General features: G+C 41.8%; 1 protein-coding gene across 1 annotated transcript in view; it reads left to right on the top strand.

The window, feature by feature from the left end:
• The window catches only part of nol10.L (nucleolar protein 10 L homeolog), a 58,529-nt gene that overhangs the window by 34,068 nt on the left and 11,341 nt on the right, over positions 1 to 13,120 (top strand). Inside the window, 6 exon segments of the mRNA NM_001089268.1 lie at positions 110 to 236; positions 1,407 to 1,486; positions 1,856 to 1,954; positions 3,860 to 3,952; positions 4,088 to 4,261; positions 4,977 to 5,224. Coding sequence (NP_001082737.1) covers positions 110 to 236; positions 1,407 to 1,486; positions 1,856 to 1,954; positions 3,860 to 3,952; positions 4,088 to 4,261; positions 4,977 to 5,224 — 821 coding nt within the window.

Genomic DNA, 13,120 nt, shown 5'->3' with positions numbered 1-13,120 from the left:
TAAAGTGAAGCTACCACATTCTGTAGAAAATTGTGAGGTTATAGTAGATCTTTAATACTGAATATTCAAAGGTGATTGCTATTATCAGACTAATCATGTGGGTTTTTAGGCCTTGGGACCTGCTCCTAGATGGTGTTCATTCCTGGACAACCTGACGGAAGAGCTGGAGGAGAACCCAGAAAACACAGTGTATGATGACTATAAGTTTGTGACCAGAAAAGAACTTGATGAACTTGGTAAGTATTAAAATCTTCACTTTGTTAAAGGGGGAATGGGGATCCACCTTAAACAGCATGGGGCCTAATTTTATTTCCCAGCTTTCTGTTCTAACTCCTCTCTCCTCCCATTCATCACCTTTCTGTCTCATTTTCAGTCCTGCGCTGCTCTTGCTTTAATCTCCAATTATAATAATGGCTTAGAGCCGCTGTCCGATTCCTCTATTCAGCTTAAAGAGATTCAGTCATGATTTTTATGGTGTAGTTTTTATTTCTAAATTACACCACTGTTTACATTGCAAATAATTCACGCTACAATATAAAATTGAATTCCTGAACCAACAAGTGTATTTTTATTTAGTTGTAATATTGGAGTGTACGCAGTATCAGGTAATTTTGCCTGGTCATGTGCTTTCAGAAAGAGCCAGCACTTTAGGATGGAACTGCTTTCTGACAGGCTGTTGTTTCTACTACTCAATGTAACTGAAAGTGTCTCACTGGGACCTGGATTTTTACTATTGAGTGCTGCTCTTAGTTTTACCAGGGATCTGTTATCTGCTGATGGGCTGCTGGGGGGGGGGTGGTGATATCACTCCAACTTGCAGTACAGCAGTAAAGAGTGACTAAAGTGTATCAGAGCACAAGTCACATGAATGGGGGCTCCTGGGAAACTGACAATATGTCTAGCCCCATGTCAGATTTCAAAATTAAATATAAAAAAATAGTTTGCTCTCTTTTAAGAAACTGGTTTCAGCGCAGAATTCTGCTGTAGCAGCACTATTAACTGATAAAATACAGGTTGTCCCATGACAGTGTCCCTTTAATTATGCCTTCTTCTAAGTGTTGCCTGCTTACAAATTAGACCCCCCAGCTAAAGTTCATGGGTGCAGGGAAATTGAGGTGCATGCACACTGGTGCCCTACATCCGCGGGTGTATAAAGTACATGTGATTCATTTGCGGAGAGACGCAGAGCTGTAGAGGGTCCCAGAAGGTAAATAAGGGTTGAATTGGGCTGACAGGTAACTGTCATTAGTGGTAGTAATAATAATGAATGTGTTATACATAATACTAATAAAAAAAATTCTATATTTAGTTGGGGGTTCCCTTGTTTGCACCATTGCTTTCATTGTCTCTTTTTGCTTAACACTTTTTTTTTTTTTTTTTTTTGGTCTTTCTTTTTTAACTAATAGGACTTTCTCATCTGATTGGATCTCCCATGCTCCGGGCCTACATGCATGGATTTTTTATGGATATCCGGTTGTACCATAAGGTAAGAGGAATCACTCCTTAAGCAGGTCACCCATCTGGTGGGTTGTTCCCCCAACGAGTAATGGCTAGTGGTGGGTTCAGATGACGTTGCACCTTCTTGTGGATCCTAAATGCCTCGGAGGTTAATTTTGTGGGATTATGTGTTCTGAATAGTTTAATATGCGATATTTCTATTCCTTTCAAACCATAATAAGGGCACGTGGCAAATAGATCACTGCTTATTTTAACCCTAAGAGACTTTTAGCCAAAGATATACATTTTTGAGAAAAATACAATTGCCCCCCTTAGTTGTGATGGAGGCGACTATTGGGAATAAGGCTATGTAAATTCACATCTGATCATACAAGAATGTGCTTTTTTTACTTGCAAGGTCAAAGCCATGGTGAATCCATTTGCTTACGAGGAGTATAAAAAGGAGAAGATACGGCAGAAGATAGAGGAGACCCGGGCACAGCGTGTTCAGATCAAGGTATGTAAAGACCTGCTCTCCCCAGAGATGAGCCCAGATTAGCACAGAGACATACTGGACAGACACTTTTAGATGCTTCTTTCAAGGGCTGTTTGTACTTTTTGCCCTTCCCCGCACACCAGGAGTTGCTTGATGTGCCCGCCTTTTGTTTTGGCTCTGGCTTTATTACTGAGATTCCAGTTGTGTTTATGAACAAGCATAAATAATTAAGACCATGCACAGATCTGTGGTTCATTTATCTGGAAGGCAAAGGGATTGTTTAGTTTACAGCAGTGTAGCAAAACAAAGCTTTTATGGCAGTGGTTGTTGGACTGATTTGGTTCTGATTTTAGTTCAAGCCACGACAATTATTTAAAGGGGTTGTTCACCTGCCAAACACTTTTTTCAGTTCAATTGTTTTCAGATTGTTCACTTACAAATAAAGCCTTTTTTTCAATTACTTCCTATTTTTTATTTTTAAGCTTTTTTCCCCCCAAAATCTAAGTTTAAAGTTGAATGTTCGTGTCTCTGGTGTTTGAGTCTGGCAGCTCAATAATTCAGGTGCAGATTCTGAACTGTTACAATTTTGCAGCATTTAGTTGATACATTTCTCAGCAGCATCTCTGGAGTATAAGCAACTATTGTATCAATTCTAACAGCCGCCTGTAATGAAACTCAGGGATTCTGCTCAGCAGGGAGAAAGATAAGAAATGTATCAACTATGGGGCAGATTTTTTGTGTTCTTCGACTAGGGAATAGTCCAAATTCGATTTGAATTTGAAAAACATTCGAAAATTCGAATATCGAAATTTATCATGTGCGGTCTCTTTAAAACTTCGACTTCGACCATCGCCATCTAAAACCTGCCGAATTGGGGGACCTCCCAGAACCCATTTGGAGTCAATTGGTAGACTTTGAAAAATCAGGTTTTTTTGGAAAAACGTTGAATCGAATTCGATCAAATGCACTATTTTTTTGATCTGTACAATTTGATTTTGGTCGACTACGGACCTATTCGATCGAAAACTGACCTATTCGACCAAAAAAATACTTCATTTCGGTTGGTCTTTTTGAATTCGAATTTCGAAGTTTTTTCAATTTGAAATTCGACCCTTGATAAATATGCTGCCCCTGGTACCTAGTGGGGTGCTGCCGCCTGAGGCGACAGCCTCAACTTGCCTCATTGGCGAAGCGCCCCTGGCTCTCATCCCCCTGTAAGGGGCCAGCCCACAGTTTGGGAACCATTGTTTTGGTATAATGAGATATGGGTATGAAGATGGTCCAAGGCATCATAGATACAGACAAGTCACACACTTGGGCGTACATTTTGTATGTGCATGCACCTTTCAGCACTTGCTTAGAACTTGTGCACAAATGATCATTCTCAACCCCAAGTTAAACGGGTATGTCTAGCTTGGTGAAATTACTACCATAGCCAATCAGCTCTGGTGGGCATTCTCTCCCACTCATGTTAAATCATGGGGTTTAAGTAGTACAGCCGCTGCATTTTAACAGAAAATGAATAGACGTAAACTTCCCTTTATGGATTCTTGTAAATCAGAGACACGAAGATGAACTGGCCTTGGCACCCCAAGACATTGACCAGTCTATAAATGTTCACCCCCTTGGTTTCCATCTTGTGCCATGAAAACCAAACCAGTTGTGCAGGTATGTAAATACTTATGGCAATTTCAGGAGACAATTAAATGAGAAAAGGTGTGACTACATACTGCTAATAAATGTCTAAATGTGCCTTTAGTCTTCCGGACCTACAGTAATATTTGATCAATTATACAGAAGTTATATGATACTCCTGTTCTACATTAGACTCGGCACAAAGAGATTATGGCCATTGTACAGTGAAAAGAAATCTGCTTTATGTGGTTTTATATGTGCTTGTTATTCTTCCATCTTGCACACGTCTAGAAACTGCCAAAGGTAAACAAGGAGTTGGCGCTTAAGTTGTACGAGGATGAGGAGGAAGAAAAACAGCTCTCAAAGAAGAAGAAGAAACAAAAGGTAGTTCTCTCTCCCATCTGTGCCTTTTAAACCAAATAATGGAGCGAGAGCAAGTGTCTCTCTTAACATAGCGGTTGGTATTCATTTTTTTGAGTTTTTATTTTTGTTGACCATGTGTAACATTCTTCGTTGCAGAAAATGCCCAACATCCTCACCGACGATAGATTTAAAGTCATGTTTGAGAATCCAGATTTCCAAGTGGACCAGGAGAGCGAGGAGTACAGGCTTCTTAACCCCTTGGTGTCAAAAATCAGCGAGAAGAGAAAGAAAAAACTAAAGATATTAGAAAAGTTGGAGGCCGAGGGTGAGGTAAGGCATTGTACATGAATAGCATGGCACAGGCAGCATGAATTGTGATTGGTAGCTTTCATATGGTACATAAGCGGGGCCCTATGCTCAGACTATCCTGCTTCTTTAAAGGCAGCCAAACATGGTTGAAAGGGTCGGTTTGCTGAACATCGAGCCATACAGTACATAGTAAGATCAACTTTCTGTTGTTCAATTAATGTGGGCTGATCAATCAGAACAAAAGGAAGTAAAGAGGAGCTGCTGCAACTTCACTTTTTTATTTGTCAATGCACCGGCCAACATGGCCTTCTAATCCACTGACAGACATTGGTGAGGCATAGATATCAGTCATCCTACACTTACCAAAAAAGTTGCTTTGATTTACATGATTTTATCTGGACATACTTTTGCTTGCAATAAATATTCAGAATCAACAGTTCCGCTACTTATTAGTAGACTGGTCAAAGTTCAGGGTTTTCTGTCCAACTTGCCCTTGAACATTTGGACATTGTAGAATTTCTTAACCTTCCACATGTAATAATCATAATTCCCTCGGTCATGTCTTGGATTGTTTCCCCAAACTATAAAATTTAACATAAAATGATTGCCTTTAGAATGACTATTTCTCTTATAGTTTCTAGTTTTATGATAAAAGCATTGCTTTCACTCCCAGCTTCTGTGCTGCAAATAGCCAGAAAGGCCAGCTTGCCCAATCTGTTTCTAATTCTGTCCCCAGGAGGAAGAGGAAGAGCCCGAAGGAAAGCCAAGTGATGCAGAGAGCTCTGAAACTTCCGACGATGAAAAAGGATGGGTCGAGGAGGTCAGGAAACAGCGCAAGCTCCTACGCCAAGAGGAAAAAGAGAGAAGGCAGGAAAGGGTGAGGGAGGATCAACAAACAGCCCTCAAGCCTCAGTTCTATGAGATAAAAGCAGGGGAGGAGTTCCGCAGCTTCCAGGATGCGGCCAAGAAACAGAAGCTGATGAGGTAAGAGTTAGGAGCTGAGGGATGGCTGCATCTAAGTGATATTTCCTCACATTTGGGCCGAAACACAGGCTTTGTTGCACCCCCAACGTCATGGTGTCCCCCAGTGCGAATGTTAAAAATAGCAGTCAAACTTCACTGTTGGCATTTAAAAGTTATCATCTGGCCTTACAGAGACCTATCCTGCAATACATATAGAATATTAGAATATAGTGAATTTTAATAGTGTCAACATGATATTTTGACCATTTAGCATGCTAAGGATGGACATTGCCTGGAAGCTCTTGCCCCGTTCAGGATCATTCTAACTGGCTGCTTCCTCATTTAACAAGGTAGGAACAAAGACACATCACACTCAATCTGCACAACATTGGTGGGATCTTACCTTAAAGAGGATTTGGAATTTTTGTGCAGAAGAATTGACTGGAGTGTGCCTTTATTCCTACCTTGGTTCATGAGTAAGTAGGCTTGTGTTTGCAGCAGAGCCAACATTGTGCACCTCCCTCCAAAATCACTTTTCCCCCTTGGAGAGTAAGAAAGAAGGCAAGCTTTTAAGTGCTTCCTCGTCTATCAATGTGCACATGGTCAGTAAGTATGTTTCCAGTAGGGTTGCCACCTTTTCTGAAAAAAACTACCGGCCTTCCTATATTCTTGCCATTTTTTCCTATTGATAACATTGGCATCAAGCATCATTTTTACCGGCCAGGCTGGTAAAATACCGGCCAGGGGGCAACCCAAGTTTCCTGTGATAGGGACGTTTTTTGCGTCTAATACCATGGACGTCTGCCTTTGTTTCATTAGCATTGCATCTGTGAATATTAAAAGAAAAATTAAGGTGAAGTAAAACTATGTGAGAGAGCCCCAGTGGATCAAATGCCTAACCTTTCTCCCTTTTAGCCATAAAAAGCTTCCATTAAAAGTGCAGTGGACCAGGATCCCTTCTAATTGATCACTGTGCCTCCATGTTGCATCCAGTTACCCAAGTATCCCCTGCACTCAACTGGCCATGTGCAGTAAAATAAACTTGGCAAAAGTATCTCCACTCTGCATGCGCCTGTTCAGTGGGCACAGGGGATAACTGCATGATACAATGTGGTGGCACAGTGATATTTAAGGGGTTAGTCACCTTTGAGTTAACTTATGACGTAGAGAGTGATATTCTAAGACAATTTGCAATTGGTATTTATTATTTGAGGTATCTAGCATTTTATTCAGCAGCTTTGCAGTTTCGGCAATATGGCTGCTAGGTTCCAAATTACCCTAGCAACACATTGGGGCAAATTTACTTTAGGTCGAATATCGAGGGTTAATCAACCCTCGATATTCGACTGTCGAAGTTAAATCCTTCGACTTCGAATATCGAAGTCAAATTATTTAGCGCTATTCGTTCGATTGAACGATCGAAGGAATAATCGTTCAAACGATTCGAAGGATTTTAATCCATCGATCGAACGAAATTCCTTCGATCAAAAAAAGCTTAGAAAGCCTATGGGGACCTTCCCCATAGACTAACATTGACTTCAGTAGCTTTTAGGTGGCAAACTAGGTGGTCGAAGTTTTTTCTTAAAGAGACAGTACTTCGACTATCGAATGGTCGAATAGTCGAACGATTTTTAGTTCGAATCATTCGGTTCGAAGGTCGAAGTAGCCCATTCGATGGTCGAAGTAGCCAAAAAAAACATTCGAAATTCAAAGTTTTTTTCCTCTATTCCTTCACTCGAGCTAAGTAAACTGGCCCCATTGATTTGAATAAGAGACTGGAATATGAACGATGAGTAATCCAAAAGTAGCAATGGCAAAAACAATTTGTATCTTAACAGAGCATTTGTTTTTTTTTAGGTCAGAGACCCCATTTGAAAGCTGTAAAGAGTCAGAAGAAGGCAAATAATTTATAAATAAAAAAAACATAAAAAATAAATAGTTGCTTACAACTGGCCAACATAGTAAAAGTTAACTTAAAGGTGAACCACCCTTTTAAGAAAGTACCTTTAAATGTTTGCCTTACTAAATATATTAGACATGTTTTATTTTGCACAGCCTATTTACCCAGTTTTTATTTTTACACTGAACAATTCCTTTTAAGGAACATGCACACTGGCCTTGGGCTCAGTGTTAACTATATATTTTACCAGGAGAGTTTCAGACATATTTCACCCCGCTTTAGTGTTTGAACAGTTACTTCTCTTTTAAATGCCAATATATTGTTTTTCCCCAATGGAAATATTAAAGGTGAGTGTCACTACCCTGGACTGGGGTCACCCTGCAAAAAAATCTTCAGGGACCCCCGGTCCACTATCCGGCCTTTCGCTTCCCATCTGCTCTTGTCCCCCACTGGCCTGGGCCCCCTGTTACACCAGTGCTGAGTGTATTAAGAATATTTTTGAGAGGCCACAGTTACATAATAGATCAGTCGCAAGAAACACATCAGAAATCTATGGGGTATATCATCTGACTCGTGGCCGGGCAGAGCTGGTATTTCAGAGCTTGTTTACCAACAGCAGATTTGATGAAGGAGGTTAATCTCTCCGTGTCCCAGATACTGTCTGAGAAGATAATTTGCCCTAATTGTGGCTAAATGTTTGTACAGGGATCCCTTTGCATCATGGTCATGTTTCTCTTTGATCTGCTAATCCGGTTACAGGCAGAGGAAAATCATATGAAGCACATGAAGCCCCCAGACTCTTTCTGTTTTTGTTCCGAAGAAAATTATTTCAATTTCATGCAACAGATCACTGAGAATTGCGTAGAAGTTGTGATGGAAGCAGAGCCATCACAATATTTTCTCTCTTAGGTTGTTGCTGTTAAGCTCTTAATGCTGGTTTAAGTGGCATTTCCAGACATCGCTCTCGAGGGTCTCGTCAAGTCAGGTATTAGGTTAAGTCTCAGTTAAGGACAGGGGCATAAGCCAGAATTACTAAACCTGTAATGGGCTTGTCTGTACGCAAGGAGTCCTATTCATACAATGCAGGATGGTAGGGCATAGTCAGACAACCCGTTATTAAAATTATTTGGTTTACTAAAGAGAAACAAATCATAGCAGATTATACCCAGCAAAATAAAAAGGGGTTGATATCCGCTTGGCCAGCTGAAAAGGGGTCACCACATGTAGTGGGGCTTCCATTGCCTCCAGCAGCATATGCCCTCTAACCCCTAGCCTTGCCTGTGACTGCCCCCTGACTACTAGCCTTGCCTGTGACTGCCCTCTGACTCCTAGCCTTGCCTGTGACTGCCCTCTGACTCCTAGCCTTGCCTGTGACTGCCCTCTGACTCCTAGTCTTGCCTGTGACTGCCCTCTGACCCCTAGCCTTGCCTGTGACTGCCCTCTGACTCCTAGTCTTGCCTGTGACTGCCCTCTGACCCCTAGCCTTGCCTGTGACTGCCCTCTGACCCCTAGCCTTGCCTGTGACTGCCCTCTGACCCCTAGCCTTGCCTGTGACTGCCCTCTGACCCCTAGCCTTGCCTGTGACTGCCCTCTGACCCCTAGCCTTGCCTGTGACTGCCCTCTGACCCCTAGCCTTGCCTGTGACTGCCCTCTGACTCCTAGTCTTGCCTGTGACTGCCCTCTGACCCCTAGCCTTGCCTGTGACTGTCCTCTGACCCCTAGCCTTGCCTGTGACTGCCCTCTGACCCCTAGCCTTGCCTGTGACTGCCCTCTGACTCCTAGCCTTGCCTGTGACTGCCCTCTGACCCTGACCTTGTACTTCTGCACCAAGACATGAACCAGTCCCTCCTCTGCTGTCTCAGTCCATCTCACTGTCACATTGGATGTGCAATAACATATTTTAAGGAACTCATTCAGAACTCAATCTCTCTGTCAAAGCATATATGCCATGCTCGAGGCTTCTTGCTTTCCCCATTCAAGTGTATGAAATGTGTGTTGCCTGCGTCATGCCTTCTCCCTTATGCACTTCAAGGTCAAGATGTCCTGGCATGGATTTCTTAACTGTGAAACCAAATAGAATTTCCTTGGAATCTCTATGTTTTGCTGGGTGCAGCACTTGTCATAGAACAGACAAATCAATTTAATATTCAGCACTGCACTGACCCAAGGTACTTTCTAAGAGCACTGCCAATTACCCCAGTGTTCTCGGCAGCCACTGGGCAGGCACACGTGCAGTTTATTACTTCTGGTAAGTGGATCATAATGCGCATGTGCCTGTGAAATGAGATGTAGGGGATACTTGGATAATTTCCTCCAATATCCACACAAACATATTGGCACCCCCGCGATCTGAACATTTACTTTTACTTTAATCTGACTGATAAAGGGCTATAGATAGTTGACGACATTCAGTCATTACATATAAAAGATGGTGCTTATTTACAAGTTGGTTCTTTAGTAAACATTTAGCAGTGACTCAAGGACTTCCAAGTATAGCAACATTTGTTGGGCTAAAAATGTCCATTATTGGGAGTTTTCTGATCTTGGGAACCAGGTCCTTGTGCCAAACAATGGCTGAACCAATGGATTGGCACGGCTGGACAGAAGCCTTAATTGATTCAGCTCTGCTCGTTACAGGAGAGGAATGCAGCCCAGGAAGTGCTGGGGGCTTGTAGAGACCATAGCCAAGCAATACAAAGAGTCACTTTTTTTGGTGGCCAAAGTAGGTCATGAAGCACAGTGTGCACTAATGAGCTAGATTCAGAGCAGGCGGGTTACTGTGCCACTCTAAAGGCAACACAATCCAGTTAGTTTTGCAATGTGTGCACTGATGGAAGCAATATATATCCCCACTGCAGGGCCGGATTTACATATCGGGCACCCCTAGGCCCACTGCCGTTCATCTGTTCGTCGCCTGTGCCCCCCCCCCCCTTTATTCATGCAAATTTTCATAATCGGGACCGGAGCAATGTGGATTGGGCACGGGAAATTTACAAAATGATTGCATCTTCTGCACATCCCCAGTGTTTCTGAACCAATGTGGGTGTAGTTGGGCAGCATGCCGCCCCCTAAAATCCTGCCGCACTAGGCCCTGGCCTAGATGGCCTTTCCACAAATCCGGGCCTGCCCCTCCCCTCCTTTGGTTGTGCCATACGCTAACCTGTACCTTTCTATATTTTAAATATATATTAAGATTGAAACTAAGAATTTAGTTTTGTGTAACTGCTGCTTAAGGGGGAATTAAAGCATAAATCTGACTGGCTAGAAATGCTGTATTAAAAAATATATATATATATATATATATATATATATATTATATATATATATATATATATATATATATATATATATATATATATATATATATATATATATATATATATATATATATATATATATATATATATTGTGGTATGGTGACAAAAAGGTCCCCAGTTTCCTGGGGAAAAGTGATTGATGGAATGTATGTTGGGCCACGGATTCTCTGATATTGTTACTGAGGTGAGACCAGTAGTGCTGTTAGCAGAGAAACACTATGTCTCTCTGCAAGGTTTTTGTAATTGATGATCCGGGACTGGTCTTACTGGGAACCCGCAAGAGTAGGGTGGGGCGGATTCCCAAATACGTAGGCCAGGTTTTCAAGAGGCCCTAGGCCTATTTAGTACACCTGATGCTGAGCAGCAGTGCTGAATGTGTTTGAGACAAACTGCTGGTGTTCTCGGCTTCAGGAGAGAAAGCAAAGCATTTATTTTGTGAACCAGAAGGTTGGATTTTTTTCTGTTGAACTGCTGTGTTTCAGTTACCATCCCCCTGCGAGGGGAAATTTCTGCAGCCGCTGGAAAATAAACGCGGGCAGGAAGCCCTTAAACCGATCCTGGTGTGTGAAGTCGCCTCTTTTGCAGCCTACCAGCGAGTGAACCCCCACAATATATATATATATATATATATATATATATATATATATATATATATCAGAAAGCGGTTCTCGTCCTGATCTAGTAATCTGCTGTTTTTCTGCCACATTGTTTCCAGAGTCGTAACCAGCAGTGCAGAAAATATTAACAGCTTTCAGTAGCAGTTACATTTACAAATAACCTTGGGACAGGATTTATAACAAACGTCCTTTTGGAATGAAATCTTTGGTTTGTGAAACAAAGATATTCTTTAATTATTAAATCATCTGAAACCCTGAAGTCTCTGCTGCCGCTACATGGTATTCTAATCATTAATGTTGTCTCCTAATCCATATGGATTTCTGTGCCCAGTGGCGTAACTAGATGTTGCTGGGCCCCACAGCAAATTAATTTTAGGGCCCATAACATATCCAGTGTTTGTCCTGTTTTACCAATATATGTTGAAATTGCTCATCAATGAGAGCCTCATGGGGCCCCTGTACCTCCTGGGCCCCCCTGCAGCCGCAGCGTCTGCTTCCTCTGTAGTTACGCCCCTGTCTGTGCCTATCAGTGACTGAAAATACATTTGTTAGGGCGGCAGTTGCACAAACCATTATGCAAAGTTCAGCCAAGGACTCGGACAAGCCGTTGGGGATTAATTTGCTCTCTTTCCAATAGTCACATAGTGATATCATTTTATATCTCCCGTTTAATGTTTTTTAAAGGGGAAGTTCAAAATTTTAGTATATAGATAGTAACCTTACTTTGGTTATCTCTTTCTGCCTTCATTTGGAAATATTTATTACCTTCATTTGGAATATATCTGTGATACTATATTTCTGTTGTAATGACCACTATTTATTTGTATCTTCACGGTTAAAGGAAATGTAAACCCAGATAGTATCAAAGCAAATGCAATTCTAAGCCTTCACTTTAATTAAACCTATTTGTAAATTTTTACATTTACCTATTTGTAAATGTAAATGCTGTTGGACGCAGTATCTGTCTGACCTTTGCTATTCTCTGCACTGCTGGTCCTGACTACTTATTGCACACTTCTGTAATACTTCTGTGCAGGTCTGTGAATGACAGATTATCCAAGGCACAGGAGGAGGCATGGTGGTAGTTGAAGGTTTGGCCGACGGAGAGCTGACTATAGAAATTTTGTTTCAATAGCCTATGTCAGGGGTCCCAAACCTTTTTTTACCCCTGAGCCACATTCAAATGTGGAAAGAGTTGGGGAGCAACACAAGAATGAAAAAGTCCTTTGGGTGCCAAATAAGGGCTGTAATTGGTTATTTGTTAGGCCATGTGTGGACTGGCAGCCTACAAGAGGCTCTATGTGGCACTATACTTAGTTTGTATGCAAATAAAACTTGCTTCCAAGCCTGAAATTTAAAAATAAGCAGCTGCTTTGAGGCCACTGAGAGCATAAGCCAAGGGGTTGGAGAGCAACATGTTCTGGTTGGGGATCACTGGACTAGAACATGTCTTTGCATAAAGTTTATTTCATACTTGATATGGTTGCTCGTAGGAGCTTACAATCTTCTCTTTAGCCCCAGCACATCCATAGCTCCCACAGTAGAAATAATGGGGAACAATTCGGAGCTATTGGTGCTCCGTTCTAAAGAGAGAAGCAGCCGTGCGCTCCCCTTTGTGCTTTCACTTGTAATGAATGAGGCCTGAGCGGCGGGGAAGCGGATGTGTATTATGCTCCGACTTCATTCCCCGAGAGCTAGTGGCCAAACAGGAATTCATTATGACAAAAAGCATTTCATAAATGATTAAGAAGGGGGAAATGGGAGTCGGGGAAGAACAGACGCTGACAAATGACAATGGGCCAGACAGAGATACTGAGCGGCACAAGGACTGTAACAGCTGTGGATATTTACTTACTCCTCTGTTCCACAACTTCTCTCACCATTTGTTTTTATGCACCAGCTGGGTTTCTTGTGTATTAAAGGTATGGGGTATAGGCTAGAAGCACTATGGGCGAGAAAATGTTTTAATTTTATTTATTGATTGGTCATTGTTTATAAAACACAACCGCTTTGGTTGGGATTTTCTCAAGGATGGGGATACTTTAATGCCCTTTTTTAGTAGCTTGGGAGGCTGTGTCCGGTG

The sequence above is a fragment of the Xenopus laevis genome, chromosome 5L (genome assembly GCF_017654675.1).
Source record: "Xenopus laevis strain J_2021 chromosome 5L, Xenopus_laevis_v10.1, whole genome shotgun sequence".
NCBI lineage: Eukaryota > Metazoa > Chordata > Amphibia > Anura > Pipidae > Xenopus > Xenopus laevis.
The sequence above is the reverse complement of the archived record's forward strand: the minus strand, read 5'-3'. Positions and strand labels throughout refer to the sequence as shown.